The 22,075-nt window shown below is 44.9% G+C and overlaps 2 protein-coding genes across 3 annotated transcripts in view; one reads left to right on the forward strand and one right to left on the reverse strand.

The window, feature by feature from the left end:
* LOC143941218 (uncharacterized) overlaps nucleotides 1–22,075 on the forward strand; it is a 354,111-nt gene that overhangs the window by 109,331 nt on the left and 222,705 nt on the right. The gene's annotated exons all lie outside the window — the stretch shown is intronic.
* PLXNA3 (plexin A3) overlaps nucleotides 1–22,075 on the reverse strand; it is a 162,963-nt gene that overhangs the window by 60,246 nt on the left and 80,642 nt on the right. The window contains exons 5-9 of the mRNA XM_077463262.1: nucleotides 16,337–16,460; nucleotides 14,407–14,560; nucleotides 14,120–14,219; nucleotides 11,806–11,920; nucleotides 2,434–2,634 (exon numbers count right to left, since the gene is read on the reverse strand). Coding sequence (XP_077319388.1) covers nucleotides 2,434–2,634; nucleotides 11,806–11,920; nucleotides 14,120–14,219; nucleotides 14,407–14,560; nucleotides 16,337–16,460 — 694 coding nt within the window. The remainder of the gene's footprint in view (nucleotides 1–2,433; nucleotides 2,635–11,805; nucleotides 11,921–14,119; nucleotides 14,220–14,406; nucleotides 14,561–16,336; nucleotides 16,461–22,075) is intronic.

A 22,075-nucleotide genomic window follows, 5' to 3' on the forward strand; every position in this document is an offset into this window, starting at 1 on the left:
CCCCAGTATAACTGCGGCGGCTGGTCGGGAAGCGGTTAAATACTCAAATACTCAACAAATTGAAGCCCAACTCCTTTATTTACAGCAAACTTTCTTTTTTTTAATTTTATAGATAGAGGTTTTACATGAATAAATAAAATAATTGTAAGCACCCCTCTCAGTGTTAAATGGTTTGTTGTCTCATCCCTGTAAACTGAAACATCTGGAAAAGAGCCTGGTATTTTGAAAAAACAACAAATTTACTGGCTGAATTACCAGGTGAAAATAAAGGAAAGAAAGCATAAAAAGGAAAACAAATACAGCCATCACATTAAGAAGTTGTAAGCTGCAATATAATAAATGTTTGCTTTTGGATTTAGTACTGCTTTAAAAGAGTTCAGTTTTTTTATAAAAAAAAAAAAAATAATAATAATAATAATAATAATAAATAAAAAAAGATTTATACTCACCTGAGTGAATGCATTATCAGTCCTATGCTGCATCTGTCCCCTCAATCGCTCAGTTCTCATTCTTCACTGAGCAGAGAGCCGGTGACTGTCAGCTCTTTGCTTTGCCCCTCCAGTGCTCACTGGAACACCAGGTTGTGCAGGAAGCGGGAGTGGCTGGCTCCGTTTCCCAGTGGCTCACTGAGAGGCTGAGCCAGCTGTGGGTCCATACATCTGAGTGGATCTTGACTGTAATCTCTGGATCTTTCCTGAGTCTGGACCAGCATGTCAGTTGACAGCAGGCTAAAGCGGGTCACAGCAGAACTGCACTTCTGTAATCCCCAGGGGAAGCATAGCCAAAATAGTTTTGGCTATAATTCTCCTTTAATGCGGCAGTGCTGGTGTGCCACAATGTCAGTTCATTACTGGAGGTCCCGTGTCAGTAACAAGAGACGATGCTGAGAAATGCTGACCAAAGTGGATGCGGACACCATGCGCTGAATAGCGGTGGAAGAATCCTTTCCCCAAATGATCTGCTGTCATCTCTCTTGTATATAAAACATTCCCCGTGATTCTTCTGCCCTTTAAAGTTTTTTTTTTTGATAGTTAGAACTTTATCAATGCGACAAGTTCTGACAGCGCATTACAAAGTCATCAAAGCAAGGTTTAACAGCAGTGTTTGCACTGAGTGCAAAACTGGAGGGGTTGTTATGGCAACCAGTAATGTAATTCTAAGATAATCAAGAATAAAATATAAATAAATCAGCAGGAATCTGGTTGGTTGTGATGATGAGCAACAGAGACTCTCTCAATTACTACACCTAAAGTCCTCTCTTAGGCCCCTTTCACACTGGGGCGGTGCTGGCATTGGCGGTAAAGCGGCGCCATTTTTAGCGCCACTTTACCGTCGTTTTAGCGGTGCTATTCGGCTGCCCGGTGGTATAGCCACGCTACCCCATTGATTTCAATGGGTAGGAGCGGTGAATACACCGCTCCAAAGATGCTGCTAGCGGGACTTTTTTTTACCGTCCTGCTAGCGCACCGATCCAGTGTGAAAGTAACCGCTTTTTTCAGGCGCTATACAGGCGCTATTTAACCTGAAAAATGCCTCAGTTTGAAAGGGGCCTTAGTGGACCAACGACCAAATACAATTGATAGAGGGGTTTCTCTCATGGGTGAGAGACCAAACAGGCCATTTTTACTACGAGGAGTCCACTATATGCCAAGGCAGTGTGTGCCCAGGTGCCATTTTCTTGTAGTACGTGTGGTCGCCACTGCAATATTTTGGCAAGCATGTGTACCCCATACCTGGAACAAAGAAAGCGGAGGCACAGCATGGGGCATTTGGTCCTATTAGAATTCCCAGTATCAAGGAACGTTAAATAAGGCTTCCTGTGATTGGCTGTTGAAATAGTGGCGTCAGCTGCCTGCCTCCGCACCTTAGCCAATCAAAGGAAGCATGCATGACAACACATGGGACCTCCTGAATGGTCAGGTTCTGTTTAATTCTAGCAGCAGATGGGAAGTTGTCTATACTGCTGCCAGGCACAGCGCCACTCTACATAGCCAGGCCGGTGAGACGCTTATTTCTTAGTGGAGCTTCTTCTGCAACTACTCATTTGATCCTCAGTAGCAGAGTTCAGCCACTGACAGCAAAGAAAATACAGAACGCTTTCTGCCATGGGGGGGGAGGGGCATGCGATTCACTTCCACCCATGTGAGAACACTGGTGAGTGGCCCAGCAATGTCACATGGAGGCGAGATAGGGAGCCCTTAGCCCTGTGTAAGCGCCGACTAGAGCAACTTGAGAGTTTACACAGGACAAGAGCTGTGCCAGCGCCAAGTCGCTCTATTCTAGCTGCTGAGAATTGCCATTAAAATGCGTCATCTTCAGTTACATTTGCTCCGTTGACCAAAAGTATTATTCAGCACCCATTAGCAGCCGACTTATTTCACTTGTTTCTGAAACTCCTCATTAAACGAATACTCCTGCACACTGTGCGCTCACCGAAGTGTTCTGACACTGCACGCTGCTGCTGTTAAACCTCACAGCAGGAACTCGTTGTATTTTCCCTTCAATGTTGAACACGCATTCGTAGTTTTTCTGGCCAGACTGCGGCTGGGGGAGGTTCTTGGCTTTCAGAGTGATCGGTTGCACCACACCAACTGGTATCAAGATTTCAACGGTCGGAATAATCTCCGGGCAGCCCTGCAAGGAAGACCAATTATGTTATACAGGTTTGCGAAGCGGACAGGAAAGAAAAAACAAGTACAATGCTGGAACATATAAAATTCAATAAATGCTAAAAAAAAGGTAAATGCTTGTTGGAATAGAATAAAAAAAAATGAGCTCTTGAAGGGGAATGCAATGGTGGTAACAATATCAGAAGCAAAAACCTTTAAAACATTGACTTGTGTGCACCGTTTGTTTTATGCTGTACCAAATAAACTTCAATTGGATATCAGTGTTGCATGGTTCCTGGCAAACACAGTCGTGAAATATTCCCACTAAAATCATCAGTTTCTATGCTCCCACCTAGTGGTTGTTTTTCGCCTTCTTGCCCCATGGACGGAGTGACGAATTTGCTGCTGAGACTCGCCTGGTGCTGGACCGCTGCACTTCTCAGGGATGTCAGGTAGGCTCCACCCTCCCTCCTCACCCCATTTCCCAATCCCCTCTTTACCCCTTATCTCTCTCTCTCTGCTGTTCTTCTTTCCTTTCCTTCTCTGTATTCTACACTTTAAGACGTTGCTTTTTATTGACCTACGTGGTATTGAGATGTGGTGGAGCATTAGGTTTCCTGTGGGCTAGTTGGTCCTGCAGCCGCCCTGTTTAGCTGGTGGGGGGGGGGAATCCTCCTGTCCGGAGGGGTCCATGCTGGGATGTCTCTCCTGGGCGGGGGGGTTGCTGTGGGCCTGTCTTACCCCCGGGGGACGCTCGGAGGAGGTAGCTGGAGGTGTTTGTGCCCCCCTCTCCTGGGCGGCCCCCGGGGGTGGTCCCATGCCTCCCCGGCCTTCTGTATGGCGGGGGGAGAGTGAGTGGGCCCCGGCCCGTCCTCTCCTTCCAATTCAGAGGCGCCTCGGAGCGGGGCCCTAGCCCATGGAAACCGGAATTGGCATGAGTAGGCAAGAAGACAATCCAGACGCTCATTACCAGTCGATTGCCTGACTCATGTGTCTGACATAAGCCGCCAACCCTCGGCCACCAGGACAGTTCTTATGGGTGTCATTGTTTCCTACGGTTTATTTGTTCTGTGTTTGGACCTGACACGCCTGTCTACTTTATACTTCAGTGTATTTTACTGTTAAACTATTTTAAAATAAAGATTTTACAAAAAAAAAAAAATCATCAGTTTCTGCTACAAAGCCTCCCCACCTATGGGTTCTACGTAACGTGGAAGGAAATGATTGGGGAGTCCAGCTGTGGGGGGCAGAGACACCTTCATTACAGCACTTTACAGACTGAGAAATACAAGAAGTATAAAAAGAGATAAAAGTGCTGAACTATCAGTTTTTAGGATGGGTCTGGCTTTTGACTCCACTTTAGTCTTCTGACCAATCAGCTGTCTGATTTAAGGTTTATATAAAAGCAACATCACTGAATAAAAACAATGTTTTTTTTCTTCCCAACCTGAAATCTTGCATAATCCTGATGCAATTACAGCAAGGTGAAAAAGAGGACGGACATAAAAGAAATGCGAGAGAAAGAGTTGGAGTAGGATCGCAGGAAATGAAGGCTAGATAAGCAGCTGCTATTATATGGGTGCCCCCTGTGCAAAGGTCTTTGCGGTTTCACATCCAATTTTTTATTCATAACTTTTTCCCCAATAAAAGGAATGCAGACGGTCACACAAGCATGCGCACAATAATTTAAAGGCAGCTTTACACACATATAAAACCTCTTCAATCTGGAGGAGGACAAACAGAGGACACACATGAGGTCATCGAAATAAATCAGTCTTCCGTGAAAAGAGAAATGGCGCGTATTAGCCTGAGTGCCACTTCTACTTTCACGTTTTATGGTTTTAAGAGAGCTTTTCCATGTAAATCTGAGCTTGTTGGCACTTCTCGTGCCGCTGCATTAACGGGAAAAGCATATTTATGACGCTGTGGGAAGGGAATCCAGACCAATGATGGTAAAGGAGTTCTAGCAGTGGAAAAAAAAAGGGAGATGGGTGATGAAATATTTTTAACACATGGTGGTGTTGATAGAAATGAGTAGTTCGGGTTGCACACCGGTATATTCAATGCATTCACGCTTCGATTGCACTGGCCATGGGTCAACTCGGAGAGATCCATTAGGAACACTTGTGCAGTGGACACTGCTATTTTAAAGTACATTCGTAAAAATTAAGTGTATTAGAAAAATAAAAAGAGCCTGTTTATCGTGTATATAGTTTTTCTCCTGTAGCAAAAGGCAAAGAGAGCTGAAAACCTAATCTCCAAAAGGCAGTAGTGTCTCAAACCTTGCATGACTCGGATCTCATGGGCTCCATCAATGCCTTTGTGGGCAAATATCTGGAGATTGTTGCGACGGGTCTACTGCCTTTTCCTAAAGTCTACGTGAAACTGTACTTTGCTTATGCAGGAACCAGCAACAAGTTCAAATATATTAGCTGTCCAACTAGCTGCACAGACCCGACTTTCTTCACTCCCCCGATCTATTCAACTACAGGAATGAAGGTATATACCAATAATATCAGGTATGGGAGCCATGTGGCTCGCACACTTTCTAATGCTTGGTGCTTGTGGTGCACATGGGGATGTGAAATCCTCAGCTCTGTGTAGGCTCCAGGTAATGACTTGGAGCTTACACAAGGGTTCCTCCATTTCACTCTTAGCAGGTACATATGGACGCCTAGGGGGACAAAGCAAAGGTTCACACGCCAACACACATTTGATAATAGCCTCCTCTCCAGTCATTCTGGTTCAGAATGAGCAATGATGTAACGTTTAAAGGCTTTCCAACAGACACCGAGACATGCTCAACTGAGCGGAACTGGAGTGAATAGCTAAGGGACAAGTTAGTAAACCACATTTTCATTTTATTATTACCGATAAGCCAACACCAGAACAGGTCTCCCCTGCCTCCCTCAACAGACCTGAAGCGACTCTACTCTTTAGGAATGCACTAGCCAGCACACATTTCTCAGAGCTTTAGTCTTCTCAGACTATTTACTAGAAATATATGACTAATGCCTGCCAATGTGACCAGACAATGGAGGGATGCACATATAGAATAATCCCTCAGGTTTTGTTTTGCGGTTGCTGCATCCTTCCTGAAAACCGTAATAATGATATTCATTTTCTGTTCTTACATTGGTTCTCTGGTACATGCACGTATTGCTTATGACTATTACGGACTTAGACATGTGTCTTTTTTCTTCTGTGTTTTGTTATCTTTTGTAAAACTGTATTGTTGCAAAAAAAGAAAAAAAATTCAACCGAAGCTAGAATCTTTGGTTAAAGCAAGAGCAAAAAAAATAAAAATTATATATACATACACGGTGTGTGTGTATATGTATATGTCTTCCCTACACGATAAAAAAAAAAAAAATAATTGGGGGGTGGGATGGGGAAATTGGGCTTTAAAATATGTTACAACATAAATGTTATGAAATCTTTGTTGTACACAATTTTTTGTAACGATAAAGTTTATCTAATCAGAGTATGCAGCCTACAAATGCATTCAACACACATTGAAGGAGATCCTCTGTACTGTTATCTACAATAGATTTTGATCATCTTTGAAAATGCAACCTAAAAACCAACTTGCTGCAAACAAATGCCATCAAGGATTCAAAATGGACGATATCTGGACATGTTAAAGAACAGATAGAATGAATTCTGCTGACGTGACAAGAAAAGGATGTCATCTGCAAATCAGGATAAAGCAATGAATACCAAAACAGAGAATCTTTAATATCAGTTTCTATAGGTCTTATAGCCCATGTCAAAATCTGTCCTTGCCCTAAAGAGTTTAAACTTCTTTAAAAAGAACGTCCCCACTAAAACTTATTGAGGATTTTAATATAAGATGTCAACAGGTTTCGTACCAAAGGTGGTAGAGGGCTGTGAGATTAAATCAGAAAAACAGAAAGATGTGTGTAAGCTGTTTTGTAACATTTTATATGCAGTAATGGAATGTATGTATGTATGTATGTATGTATGTATGTATGTATGTATGTATGTATGTATGTATGTATGTATGTATGTATGCGGTGATTGAATTACAGCTGCGCGGTGCATTAATCCACATAGATGTTTTCAGACTCTTCCTCCCTTATTCTCTGCACAGCGGCTCTTCCCCCCCTAGTGCCCCTGGGAGATGTGCAGCAAAAGATGAGGGACCACGTGGCCTTCTGCCTACTTACAGCTTGACGCCTCAGGAAGGCTCTTGTTGCCATGGCAACACATCCTCTCTCGCTGCTAACCCAGAGCTGGTTGACGTGGGTTACATCTGAGCTAGGGGCTGCATGCATGCAAATCTACAATAGTGTGTGAATGGAGATGTGTAGAATTATCTTTAGTATGTGCATCTAGGCCAAGTATCAGTCTGTTTGAGCATCTTAAAACAGAGTATACTAGCTTGTCTCGACCGACCTTTTAAATGTCAATGGCCAATTATTGGGGGGGGGTGAACCATAGATCAGAACGCACATTTAGATCAGAGCTAGTAAGCAGCCACATGTAATCATGTGCTTCCTCATTGCTGCTGGCTTCTAGTGGAAACCTTTTCGTGGCTGACTTAAGGTGGCTGAAATTTCTAACCTGCTTCTGAAAATGACCGCTACCTTGATGTCATCATGATCTAACAGCTTTAACAAAATGTCAATGACCTCAAAATATGTAGAGATTGGCAGTCTCCAATATCACTGGCTGCATGACTACCCCATTTTTGTGATTTAGAAAGCAACCAAGTCACCGGCATTTCCAGGAGGTAGTGAGCAAAAGCTCATCTTCTTTCCAAGGACGATTCTATTGATTTCTTTCCATGTATGTTTTCTTTAAGTGAAAAAAAAAAAAAAAAAAAACATTCATAAAACACGATCTCTAATGCCCTGTACACGCGATCGGACATTCCGGCAACAAAATGCATAGTTTTTTTTCCGACGGATTTTGGCCCAAACTTGTCTTGCATACAGACGGTCGCACAAAGTTGACGGAAAATCCGATCGTCAGAACGAGGTACGTAGACCACGTACGACGGGACTATAAAGATTATTCTGAGCATGCGTGGCACTTTGTCCGTCGGAATTGTCTACACACAATCAGAATTTAAACAATCAGATTTTGGTGTCAGAAAATTTTAGATCCTGCTCTCAAACTTTTGTTTTGACGGAAAAAAGTCAGATGGAGCCCACACGATCCAATCACACATTTTCCGTCGGGAAAAAGGACGACCGTGTGTACAGGGCATTACAGTGTGCAGGTGACGAGTTCACTTCAAGTGCAACTTCATCATTTTGAAACCTCTCATCATTTTGAAGGTATGGCGGTGAAGAAGTCAACCTTGTAAATACCGTGCCACTCATCTTCCTGCATGCCCATACAGGCTACTGAATACAAATCTAGAAGCTTGCTAGTAGTTATGTTGTCTTTTTTATAGCCAACAATGTGGTTAAATGACTACTCTGTGTTCCACCTATGAAAGACGGCAAAAGCACAGCTCAAGTTATTTTAAAAACCATCAGGATCATTGGCTACCAGTAAACCTCAAATATGTTCCACTATATGCACTTCAATAACCTATATAAGCATAAAAGGATTAAAATAATAAAGTTTTTTTTTATTTTCTATTCATTTTTAATATACAGTGTGGAGAGCAAAACAAAGAAATGTAATAGAAGGCATAAAGATCAAAGAAAAAAAAAAAAAGAAAAACCTAAAACACACAATATCGGTCTACGTATTTCAAGGTATCCAATTACTTTAGCGAAGCTTCTTTTAAGGTAGAAAAGCGAAGATCCTCTAAATTATTTTGTTTAGAGGCCTCTCCTACTTCTCTATAGAAAGAACAGCGATAGACCTCCAGATTAACAGTGATGGGCGTTTTCCCCAACTTAATTTTATTGTGTGTTGCATAGGATTTAAGATGGATGTTTTCAGCATTGTTCAAGAAGGATTGCCACCCCCTGACGAGGTGCGAGGAGATGGGTAGTCAGGCACCGCCGATTAAAACCCGCTGCTTATCCAACCCCTGACACTTTCAAATCAGTGAGATTCTCACTTTCACACACTAACACCAGCATTTGGCACTGAAGCCTGCTGACAATGTATATACCATAGAGGAGGGGGAGTCCATCGTGGAAAGATGCTGCTTATAGTCACCGTCTTTCCATGAAAAAAACGAACGAAAAAAAAAAAGGACAAAAAGAGAACACACAGGAGGGAGGACAAGACCGAGTCAGAGAAGCAGAGAAGGTAAAAAAAATAAAGGAAAACTTCTGAAAAAACAATAGCACATTCAGTAAATTGGGCAGAACAAAAAAGCACAAAGGAGTTGTGGGCGGCACAGTGGTGTAGTGGGTAGCACTCTCACCTAGCAGTAAGAAGGGTCGCTGGTTCAAATCCCAACCACGACACTACCTGCCTGGAGTTTGCATGTTCTCCCTGTGCCTGCGTGGGTTTCCTCCGGGTACTCCGGTTTCCTCCCACACTCCAAAGACATGCAGGGAGGTTAATTGGCTTCTGTCCAAAATTTCCACTAGTATATGAATGGGGACCTTAGATTGTGGCTCCTTGAGGGTAGGCACCAATGTGAGTGTGCAATGTACAGGGATAGGGACAATTGTAGACACTCACTCAGGTTGAACTGGATGGACTGGTGTCTTTATTCAACCTTACTAACTATGAAACTATGAAACTATGAGTTCTTGTTATCTCGGTTTCCAAACCACCCAAAAAAGGGTCAATGAAGTCCCAAACAAAGATTTTGGTCATAGGTAGTGAGAATTTCCCACTGGCTTCCTGAACCTCTTTGGAACCCTGAAGTGAGATGTCCCAGCTGGACACCCAAGTGCTGCCCACTTCACCATGGAGGTCTACCACCCCCCACCCCCCGTTCTGTGACCTCTCTAATAAGAAATGGACATAAAATGGGAGCGTGAGGTTCCTTTGGAAGGAGCAGCAGGTAAGAACCTGCGTTCCAGAGATTGTACCACTGCAGTCCTCCAGACATAGGAAGTCAGTGGGCGATTCACAACTCCAGCAACTCCGTATCAATTAGACGGGACTCTCTATTTAAAGGAAGCTTTAAATCTTGGAAAGGTTTGGCATCATACAGCTTAAAAGGCCACCCTAGTGGGGTCTTCGACTGCAGAGGTCATTTCAGCAGTTCGGCTGGGAGCTGTGCAATGACAAATTGGGCCGTCATTTATTGTAAGCCAACAAACTACATTTAGGTGGAACTAAAATACAATAAAATGATCTTACACAGATATAATGGACATCTCCATTTTAAGTAGCAAGTCAACCAAATAATTTTTTTGTTTTGCAGAAAGTTTGGATTTCAAGGAATACCCTTTCTTGGATAACCAAAGGAGAAGCATAGCCAAAGCTATTTTGGCTATACATCTCCAAAGGATCATAGAAGGTCAGTTTGTTCTGCACTCCTGCGATTTGTTTTCTGCCGACAGGGGGATGAAGCCTGCTGTCGGCTGATGTCACTCAGCCCACCCAGGCTCTGAAAAAATCCTGACCATATGGTTGGGATCCGCCCAGAAGCCTGGACTGGCAGCTGGCTTAGCCTCTCACCAATCTGCCAAGAGCCTGAGCCAGCCCCTCCCACTCCCGCCACAGCTCAGCACTCCAGTGAGTACTGGAGGGGCAGAGCAGAGAGACACTGACAGTCTCCAGCTTTCTGCTCACAGAATGCAGAGAACTGAGTGATCAGCAGTCTTTGATCGCTCAGCTCAGAGCCGGAGGGGGACAGATCAGATCGATGCTGCATCCACCTAGGTGAGCAATATTTTTTTTAATCTAATTTCCGTGCTTCTTTTTTTTAAGATTTTAAAACTGCAAGCTTTCAACTACATTCCTTCGTCAACCATTATATGATTCGGAAAGAGTGGAGGAGGGTGAGATTTGTTAGCGTTATTTGCCGTTTGTGTCCTCACTAGTGATACCCACCCCCCCCCCCCCCAACAGGACACAGTTATAAAGACTAGACAATTTTTAATTCCGCCCCAGCCAATGTCTCTGTTGATGAGATTTCCCATCACTTCCTGTTCAAGTAGTTCCATTAACTTGGCAGCAAGTTAGGAGAAATTACCGAATGCCATCAGCAATAAATAAAACAAAAAGGGAACACCACCTATCAGAGGTTTACCCCTCCCCCACTCTGAAAAACAAGTTTTGGTTACAGCTGCAAAACAGAGTATTGCGAGATCATGGAGAAAGCCAAACATCCCTTTTGAGGAGCTTAAATATCGACATTTTAGAGCCTATGTGATCCCTAGATTACACACTACATACTGTTGGACTTTGACTTCACTCTACTTACTATAGTTCCCCTATGTAACACGGTTTGATCCTCCCCACAGCCATGGGCTTTTGTTCAGCTCAGGGTCCCTTTCACAATTTGCCACGACTGATACATTTTTCCGGTGATTTTGACACGACTTGAAGCAATGTCTGTAATCTTGAGGTTTCTGGACCCCGAATCGCATCAAAGTTGGACCAAAGTAGTGCAGGGACGACTTGAAGATGCACATTAATGAATGGTACGCACCGGAAATCATGGGGTACGACTTATCATGGGACTTTTCAGTCTCAAGTCGCAGGCCAAGTCGCACAAGTGTGAAAGGGGCCTTAAGGTAATACTAATGTCTCTTTTTTTGTTTAAAAATAACAAACATGTTATTCTTACCTGCTCTGTGCAGTGGTATTGCACAGAGCAGCCTGGATCCTCCTCTTCATTGCTCCTGGACTCTCCCTCCTGTTAAGTGCCCCCACCTCAAGCAGCTTGCTATGGGGGCACCTGAGCCGAGTTGCAACTCCGTGTGACCATTAAGAGACAGAGCCACAAGCCTGGCCCTGCCCCCTCTCTCTCTTCATTGGTTCACTGACTTTGATTGACAGAAACAGGAACCAATGGTGCTTTGCTGCTGTCTCAGCCAATGAGAGTCCCTTGTGAAACCTTGCTGGATCGAGATGGGGCTCAGGGTATTATGGAGGTGAGGGGAGCTGCTGCACACAGAAGGCTTTATCTGAATGCATGGAAAGAATTAAGTTAAAAGCCTTCTGCCTTTACAATCATTTTAAGGCCTGGAATTCCATCGATTTGGAATGTACAGCAATGAGATAAACATTGCTATCTGGATTATTACAAAACATTCGTTTGCTTCCCAACAGGCAGACAGGAGCTAGCGATACATACATCAGTGTTGTTCACGCGACCTTCCAGAAAGAAGCACTCTTCGGCATTGTGTGTACAAATATGACGGTATTTACACCAGTGGCACGCATACGGACTGACCACGCAGGACAGACACCTGCCAACGAGAAACACACCAAAGTGAAATGACTAAAACACAATATAAAAACTTGTATACATCTTCTTATCACATCAACCTATAGCATTTTACATTGGAGGAGTTAATACCTTTTAAAAACTTAGATTAGAAGTAGGAAATGGTTAAAATCTGCTACCGGCTAACAAAGCAATCTCAACTCAGACCACGGCGTGGCTTCCCACTATTAACAGGCATCTGCTTCAACATTGATCCTATATATCTGTTTTTCAACCCGAAATAGATCTTTAATAAAATGTGCTTTACTTCCAATAAATGAAGTATATTGAAGCATGTGGTAATCCCAAAAAACGTATGAAAATCTGGTATAGATGGCTGGACTCTTGGGAGACATGAGAGGTTTTGAGGTAGGGTGCTGTGGGAGTTTAACCCATTGGCACAGGAAGCCACGTCACTATCTGCTCCCCATTTTCGATGCAATACTTCTCCACTATGGGATTCGTTCAATTGTTCAAATAGTAAAGAAATTAACTAGAAACCTAACTAAATATTAAAATATAACAAATGTTATTATAAAAATATGTTAAAAAAATAAAATAAAATGTAGCCTGTCTTAAAAGTGGGGCAGTGTCAGTCAGCAGGGCAGCGGGCGGTGTCAGCAGGGCAGCGGGCGGGCGGTGTCAGCCAGCAGGGCAGCGGGCGGGCGGTGTCAGCCAGCAGGGCAGCGGGCGGGCGGTGTCAGCCAGCAGGGCAGCGGGCGGGCGGTGTCAGCCAGCAGGGCAGCGGGCGGGCGGTGTCAGCCAGCAGGCGGGCGGTGTCAGCCAGCAGGGCAGCAGGCGGGCGGTGTCAGCCAGCAGGGCAGCCAGCAGGCGGTGTCAGCCAGCAGGGCAGCGGGCGGTGTCAGCCAGCAGGGCAGCGGGCGGTGTCAGCCAGCAGGGCAGCGGGCGGTGTCAGCCAGCAGGGCAGCGGGCGGTGTCAGCCAGCAGGGCAGCGGGCGGTGTCAGCCAGCAGGGCAGCGGGCGGTGTCAGCCAGCAGGGCAGCGGGCGGTGTCAGCCAGCAGGGCAGCGGGCGGGCGGTGTCAGCCAGCAGGGCAGCGGACAGTATCAGTAGGGCAAAGGACGATGTTAGTAGTTTTTTTTACCATGTTTAACTTTTTTTACAATTTTACTTTGTACCATTTTTACAATTGTATTTTAGCAGCCCTGTTGTGGTACAAATCACTCATTGTGTTCATTCAGAATAATAAGGGGCCGGTAAATGACATTTACCAGATCCGTCCCTTGCTCTCCACCCTAAAGATCTCATGCAGCAGCTGGTGGCAGGGGCATCAAAAGACATGACAGAACTCAAAAAAAATAGATTGTCACAGTAAGTAGATCTTGGCATAAGCAGTACAAATGTTTGTGAACAAACATATGATGTACTGTGGCAGGTGGCAAACCCTTGATAGCAGGCAGGTGACCAATAGAATGAGCCCCTTCCTTGCCAACCCCCGGAATAAGGACTGGAGGGGAGGCATTTACTGGAATCGATCCTCTGTATTTCCTACTGTGGCAGTTGAATGCCAGCGAGAAAGAGGAGAAGCCACCCTTCAGCTGCCACAGGAGGAAATACAGGAGGAACCCTACTGTCCACGTCCCTTATCGACACCTAGATCCTGATCGGTGGATTTCTGACCCCCGCAGAACAACATGTTGCTTACTGTGACACTCATTCTATTTTTTGAGTGCTGTGATGCCTCGTGATGCATCTTATGGCTAATAAAAAAACGAATCTTTGGATTTTGTTTGCTATTTTGGATGTTTTTGGGCTACACTGCAGGTGAGGGATTTCACTCATTTTATTTCTTCTCATTAAAGTCAGGCAGGGAGTCTCTTCTTTAGCAATCGGCACTGGGTGGTGATAAAGTCTTCCAAACAGCCAGTCAGAAGATACTTTAGTACAATGGTTCTCAACCTCAGTCCTCAACTACCCCCAACAGGCCACGTTTTCGGAATCTCTCAAATGAAATAGCTGTCCAAATGACCAAGTCATTGACTCTGATTTAAAGCACCTGTGCAAGATAAAGGAAAACCTGCAAACCTGGCCTGTTGGGGGTACCTGAGGACTGAGTTTGAGAACCACGGCTTTAGTATACGGTTCACAGACCATGAACACCACTAAGAAATGAGGACAATATATACAACTAGAGAACCAGAGAGGTGGAGAAGGAAGCTTACGACTGAAGGACGCTGCAGTTGTAGAAGACAAAGTCAGTGCTGGCAATCCTCAAACCCGTCTCTTTGGACTTCAGGTGTAACTGGACCGTGTGCAGAGCTCCTGGTGAAAACAAAAAGGTAAACTGTCAGAAAGAGACCTAAAGCAGGACTCTAGCCATACATGGCAGAGCAGAGCATGTTCAGTGTGGTGGTAGTACAGATGAAGATGTTGGCGTTATTTTGCTCCACTGCGTTTATTGCGCCGCGTCAAGCAGTGTCGGTTTTGGTTACAGAGCACACAGACCCACCCTGTCCTCCGGTGATTCCGGGAATGTCACGCAGTGAGGGGGAGGAGCATTGAATGGTTTCATCCACCAGGACCGCCTCGCTTTCGGCCATGTCCCCGAACACACAGGTGACGCCGGAAGACAAATCGGGGACATTCTGCACAGACAGGTTGAGCTGCAGAGAGACGTACAGATGTTACACAATCAGGGAAATATAAATAACAGCAACCAACTTTATCCACCTGCCTACGGGGCACTTTCACCCCCTTCCTGCCCAGGTCAGTTTTCAGCGCTGTCACAATTACATGACAATTGCGGGTCATGCAACACTGTACACCCAAATTAAACTTTTACCACTTTTTTGATAAAAAGATAGAGGCTTCCTTTTGTGGTATTTTATTTTATTTATTTGTATCATCAAATGCACTATGCTCCCATAGGGTACTAATAAATATTTATCCTTTTTTTTTACCCTATGTTAATCACTCATTACGCCGTAATGAGTTTCATGTAAAGTCCCAATTGCCCCTCTTGCCCCCATTTCCCATCCTGTTTTCTTTCGTGGTATTTAATCATCACTGTTTATTTTTTGCTAAACAAATTTAAAAAAATCCATATATTAGAAAAAAAAAGGTTTTAGTTTTTGTTATAAAAATTTTTTAAATAATTTTTCTCCCTTACTGATGTGCGCCAATGAGCATTGATAAGTGGCCCTGAAAGGCAGCACTAATGGGCACAAATTGGCAGCACTGATAATCAGGACACGGATGATTAGTGCCCCGATTATCATTGTAGATGTCCCCCTGTGTGCATTTGCCAGTTATGGTCTCTGCTCACGCACTGTCAGCACAAGGAGAGGACTGTTGATATCCGGGAAATACTTTTTACACTGTGATTGGACACATCTGGTCACATGGTAAATGGCCACTGTGATTGAATCTTTACTCTGATCACAGATCCCTGCTGATGCGTGCCACGGGGGGGGGGGGGGGGGGGGGGGATGGGAAGAGCGATCACAGGACGTCGTCCAGCAACGTGAGCCCATGCTTTAGCCCTCGTGGAAGGTGGTTAAATACGAGCGCCTATAAATTTGTCGTTTTTGGTTGCTCCACTATACATAACAAAAGTAAGTCGGTTATTGTTGGGCATATAAATGCGCCACACACAATGTTACAAAAATTGAAACAAAACCTCCTGGTGGCATACTTTTAAGGCACAAAAAAAAATTATTATAAAAGTTCTCACTATGAATATGAAAATTTATTGAAGTATGAAAATACAACACATATACAAAGCATATAAAAACGCATGTTACAGTTTTGCCATCCAAAAGGAAATAAGTAATAAACTAGTATTTCTTCCACCCAACGCGTTTCGGAGTTGGTATACAATTCTCCTCCTTCAGGGGTGTAGTTTATAGCAAGAAAGTTAGTATTATACTATGGAATAACAATTGTTGCCGATTAAAAAAAAAAAAAAAATAGAAGTACAAAGAGGTCATTTCAAAAGTGCTTGAGCCAAGGGATCAACACAGAGGCATAACTCAATGGCAGAGAGGTGCTTAGCCCAAAACTACTAGTCCAGATCTCCCACACAACCAAAACCAACTCAAGAGGCAGGTACCAGGGGACCCGCTGGGGCCAAAATGGAGGGGAGAGACCCTGCAGAGTTGTGTGGAGGTAGCTTGGCTATATGAAAAGGAGTATACTAGCGTTTTATGAAGAGGCCACGAACATCAAATCTGATGTGGACTTGTGACGGCTCGCTCCGGCATCCAGCTCAATACTCCATTATACATAAGCCCCAGTTTATTGTAAAACCAAAACACCACTCACGAGGATCGCTATGCAAAGCAGTAGATTATATTTGTATAAAATACAGTAATTGAAGTGTATGCACCTTTTATTTGGCTATTAGACAAGGAAGAGTTCCCCTTTAACGTGCACCTTACCAGCAGTTCCGGAACGCTGACAGAGGCGTTGTTGGGAGTCACCTGCAGGCGCATGCATTGGCTGAGATCGTTGGTAAAGCGGTGAGGCTCGGCTGCCCGTTCACACTCGCTCTCTCTACAGCACCTGCACAGATATCAGAACACGTTTACATCTACGGGAAACAAATCCATTGAACAACATAAAATACTTCCTAAGAAAAAGACATTAAAGGGAAATGACTGTATATTGTGCCAAACGCAGTCGGTTGCTGTGGGACAGAAAAGTATATTTTCAGTTTTTTTCAGAAAACAGCAGCAGAGAAAAAGGAGTGAATATAAAGAAACGCCATGAGGATATAAAAACAACCCATTCCATCTAGTTGTGTATTCACTGAAAACATGGAGATCTTGTAAATTGTATGCATTAAAGCTGAGATCTGGGCTAGACAACCATTGTCCAAATATAAAAGCCGTGTGTGTTTCAAATCCGGTCATAGATGGTTCGAGTCTCAGCCAGTATAGCAGGGACCTCAAATTATGTTTGGCCGAGATTCGAACCATGTATGTATGTATGTATGTATGTAGGGGCAGGCTGATTGTACCCATTTTTATCCTTCAATCCACTTGGGTACAACCAGCATGTCATAATTTTAGCATGCAATTATTGCCAGCAGCTATACCCACCAGCAATAATCACCGTCTTCTACCAGCAGGGATGGCTCCCCGTGACCCCCCACTGGGAGAAAACAATAAGACCCCTTTCACACTGCCACTCCCATAGTGTCGGCGGTAAAATGCCGCTATTTTTAGCGCCGTTTTACTGTCGGATTTGCAGCGCATTCTGCCCGCTAGCGGGGCGTTTTTACCCCCCACTAGTGGCCGAGAAAGGGTTAAAACTGCCCGCAATGGCGGCGTTTTGCCGGTGGTATTACAGCGCTGCCCCATTGATTTCAATGGGGAGCAGCGGTGGAGGAGCGGTAAACACACACCGCTCCTTCACTGCTCCAAAGAAGCTGCTGGCAGGACTTCTCCTGACATCCTGCCAGAGCACCGCTGTAGTGTGAAAGCTCTCGGGGGTTTCACACTGGAATGAATGGAGCAGCAGTTTGAGGGCGGATTGCAGGCGCTATTTCTAATGCTATAGCGCCTGCAAAACCCCCTTGGTGTGAAAGGGGTCTGTGGGGGGGATTCCCCCATCAACACTGACTGCATTAATGGGGGAATGAAATTTTCCTTCCTGCAACCTGTGATTGCAGGGGAAAAAAAATGACATAACCTTTTGGCCAGCTTAAATCTTGGTATCCTTGTGAATGTGTTTCCATACCTGTGCACTAAAAAACTGTATGAAATAACTTGTGCACTTTGCAACTGTAATAAAGACCAGTCACGGCTTCTCTCTATCCCTGCACAAGGTGCCTGACCCACATCTACCATTGAGGATAGATTTCAACAATCGTTTTTGTGCCCGGAATCAGCTTTAATAAAACACAACCTAACAAGCAGGTCAACTTTTGAACAAAAAATAACAAACATGAAGAATTTGGAACTTGCTAAAATGATAATATAATGTAAAGTGGGGAAAGGATTCCAACCTCGGATGAAGAATTCTACAATAAATCTTAAAGTAAAATGCATGAGAGGAAGGAACCCGGGGGGGGGGGGGGGGGGCAACGCGGGATGGAAGCCCCTTGTGCTCCTCACAAGCATTTCCCATGTACTGTGCTACAAAATCTGCAGTGATCATTGAGTTATAGAAGTAAAATCTGAATCCATTATACATGACATCAATAAAGAATACTCTGTGTAAAGGTTAGCTACACTGTCTAGCGATATTGATTGTTCAGACAAAATATGGAGATATTGGCTGGGATCAGCAGAGGCCAAGCAAGTATGAGTGATCACCATCTGCTGAACCGTATGTGACATGTCACACGATCTCCGCACAGAGAACAGGGAAGAAAACCGAGGAAGCAAAAGCATGAAAAACACAAAACAGCCAATATTAATAAAATGTACAGCGGAGGATAAACAGAAGTGAAAACACATCATATGCAGCATGATATCATTCATCAGAAGGTACCAACCACAAATACAAAGTTCCTGTTTTGGCTTTCTGGTAAACACAATATAGTCATAATTACAAAAACAAACAAAAAAAACAAACACAACACACACATTACAAGCTGCTTTAGGAAAAGAAGGGGGGGGGGGGTTGTAAGGCCCCTTTCACATCTGAACAGACCTGAAGCCAGAGTTGTAACTAGAACATTCAGGGGCCCAATGCAAGAAACCATGGAGGGCCCCACCTTATCCCCAGCTGGGGATCTTCCCCCTGAGCCCGATGGTGGAACGGCAGGGCTCAGACGCAAGTGCGACCTTGGTAGTTCCGCTACTGCTATCGGTAGTTTTTTTTTTTTCTTTTTGATACTTTTTTAAAGTTAATTTTACAATTTTTTTTTCCTCAACTGTATTTATTTATTTTTAAGAGCGCCGTTGGGGGAGGTTGATGAAATATCAGGGGTCTAAAACAACCTACGCGGTTTTACCTTTGAGACACAGAAAGGAGATTGAGGACACAGCCCTCAATCTCTATATCTGCAGCCTCAGCTGCACAGAATGGACAGGAATAGCTCTATACAGAGCTTCCCGTTCATTCACAAACTGAAGCATTGTAAATGCAGTTTACTATGCCTCAGTTATGAATGGACAGAGTTAGTGATCAGTACCATTCAGAATTCACCGCTTTCCAACCTGACACATCCCCTCACAACAGCTGGAGGGAGAGGAGAGGGGGGGGCGGCAGAGCTGAGGAGGAGCCAGGGGAGCACACAGGGGCAAGGGGGGGCAGAAGAAAAAAGAAGCTGGATAGTAGGAGTGATGGGACATTGTATAGAAGAACCAATGCCCTCCATTTTCCTCCTGCAGAGCTGAATGAATGTGGGAAGGAGGAGAAGCAGGAGGCTTACAGTGGCTGCAGGAAGAAAATAGAGAGGATCAGTTCTTCTATATGCCACCCCTGCTATCCAGGTGTACAGGGGAGCCGCATGGGCCCGCTGGAGCTGGGTCGCAATTGTGAACCTTGCAGTTAGGGCCACTGCCTGAAGAGATTTCCTGCATATGTTGGTGTCCAGGTGCGATCACCCGCAGGAAATTGCTGCATGTCCAGTTACATGCAAACAGCTGGGCATGGTCAGCCTCTCATTGTTCTGTATGGCACTTCCTGCCTACAGTTATTCGCATTCTCCCTGCCGAGTCTCCTGCAGGAAATTGCAGTCAGTCCCTAATTGTGAATGGCGCCTTATATTGTTTTAGAATTTTTTTTTTTTTTTAACACATTAGAAAAATTACCACAACAGAATTAAAATTTTAAGAGCATTTACACCCAAAAATGATATTTGGGTTCTACGCGGTTGATAACAAATCACAGCCAGCTGGACTGCACAACGAAGAAGCAGTGACATTGTCAGACAATTCAGAAGCAAATGAAAGGACCGCACATGCCAGAGACAGAATTGGTAACATTTTACTTTTCAAAATACCGAAAACTGGCAATAATCTGCTCTGTCGCTGCTTCCTCACTAGAGATTCAGGTTACAGCAGAGCAACTTCCACTAATCATAACAGTTTAATTTCAAGGATACTGATCCTGGGAAAATGTTGCCACCAACAATTGACCTTACCAGGCCATATCTTCATTTAAAGTCTCTAACTCCAGTTCTCTATTTACACCATTGCCCATCAGACGTGATCATTTTAGGACTTCACATCAGCCACATGGCAGGAAGAAAGATACAATTCTCACAACTGGATTCTCCAAGTTGCTTGCGCCACATTATTCACAATGGTGCAGCCATTGTGAACGGTGCAGCCATTGCAGCCATTGTGAACGGTGCAGCCATTGTGAACGGTGCAGCCATTGTGAACGGTGCAGCCATTGTGAACGGTGCAGCCATTGCAGCCATTGTGAACGGTGCAGCCATTGTGAACGGTGCAGCCATTGTGAACGGTGCAGCCATTGTGAACGGTGCAGCCATTGTCAACGGTGCAGCCATTGTCAACGGTGCAGCCATTGTCAACGGTGCAGCCATTGTCAACGGTGCAGCCATTGTCAACGGTGCAGCCATTGTCAACGGTGCAGCCATTGTCAACGGTGCAGCCATTGTCAACGGTGCAGCCATTGTCAACGGTGCAGCCATTGTCAACGGTGCAGCCATTGCAGCCATTGTGAACGGTGCAGCCATTGTGAACGGTGCAGCCATTGTGAACGGTGCAGCCATTGTGAACGGTGCAGCCATTGCAGCCATTGTGAACGGTGCAGCCATTGTGAACGGTGCAGCCATTGTGAACGGTGCAGCCATTGCAGCCATTGTGAACGGTGCAGCCATTGTGAACGGTGCAGCCATTGCAGCCATTGTGAACGGTGCAGCCATTGTGAACGGTACAGCCATTGCAGCCATTGTGAACGGTGCAGCCATTGTGAACGGTGCAGCCATTGTGAACGGTGCAGCCATTGTGAACGGTGCAGCCATTGTGAACGGTGCAGCCATTGTGAACGGTGAAGCCATTGTGAACGGTGCAGCCATTGTGAACGGTGAAGCCATTGTTTGGCTTGGTGATGCCCATAGCACAGGGATCTGCAATTAGTGGACCTCCAGCTGTTGCAAAACTACAAGTCCCATCATGCCTGTGGGTGTCAGAGTCTTGCTATGCCTCATGGGAATTGTAGTTCTGCAACAGCCGGAGGTCCACTAATTGCATATCCCTGTCATAGCAGTTCTAATCTGAGAATTGCTAGTAAGGTTATGTCATCGTTGGAATAACAGAGGCCTGGAGTCCAGCATACGGTTTATTTCCTGTACACACCGACCTGTACTGATTAACTGCCACTGAGACCAAGGACCTGGTTGTGCTGTATGATGGGGGTGCCAGGTTTACAAGACTGGCTGAACAGAGTTACAAATTTTCTGGCAATTAAACACATGCATTTCAGTGCATTTAAAAATGAGACTTGTGTTTTAGAGTTGTTGGTGGAGTGCTTCTATAAATCCGTCACAAGGTTTTTAACATTATGTACGACTGCCCTTACTTCAGATCAGAGAGGCTTGCATAAGTTCTCATCCATCTGTACTTATTAATCAATAGCTCTTTTTATAAAAGCCAGTTTAAGTTAGCTTAACGAGTCCTTTAAACCTGACAGTGACAGAGTTCATAAAGGCCTAGAGAAGCAAGACAAAGCAATACGCTAAGAGGACTGAGCAAGGCGGGGGGGGGGGGCGGGGGGTTCTCGGAACAGTTGGTCGCATTGTGTGTGGCAGAGGCACCCCAGCTCCCTCCTTTCGTCCTCAGGGGATGGAGAAATACAATCCCTACAGCTCATTGTCCCCTGCACGGTTGGGCGTACAAGTGACCGGAAGAATGTTGCCCTCCTGTGCTCATAAACGGTTTCATTAGCACAAAGCGGCTGCATTTTCTAATGGGTTCTTAGAGAATGACCCCCCCCCCCAGCTCACCAGGCGGCTATTGTTCCCCCCTGGCCACTTCCTACTCCCTGGAGGAAGAATGGATGCAGCAAAGCCCCAGTCATATATTAGCCGGGGACTTTACAGGGTCATCAAGAGACTACACAACTACTTTAATCACCAGCAGAGGAGGGGAGGACGGGGCAAGAGGGCCACGGTGCTGACAAAGAGGAGGCCGGAGGGAGGAGGGTGGAGGAAGAGTGCTGACAGCCAGTGCAGGAGGGTAGGCACTCGGCCTGGG

The sequence above is a fragment of the Lithobates pipiens genome, unplaced genomic scaffold (assembly GCF_037356315.1).
Source record: "Lithobates pipiens isolate NorthernLeopardFrog02 unplaced genomic scaffold, aLitPip1_a1.2 Scaffold_3, whole genome shotgun sequence".
NCBI lineage: Eukaryota > Metazoa > Chordata > Amphibia > Anura > Ranidae > Lithobates > Lithobates pipiens.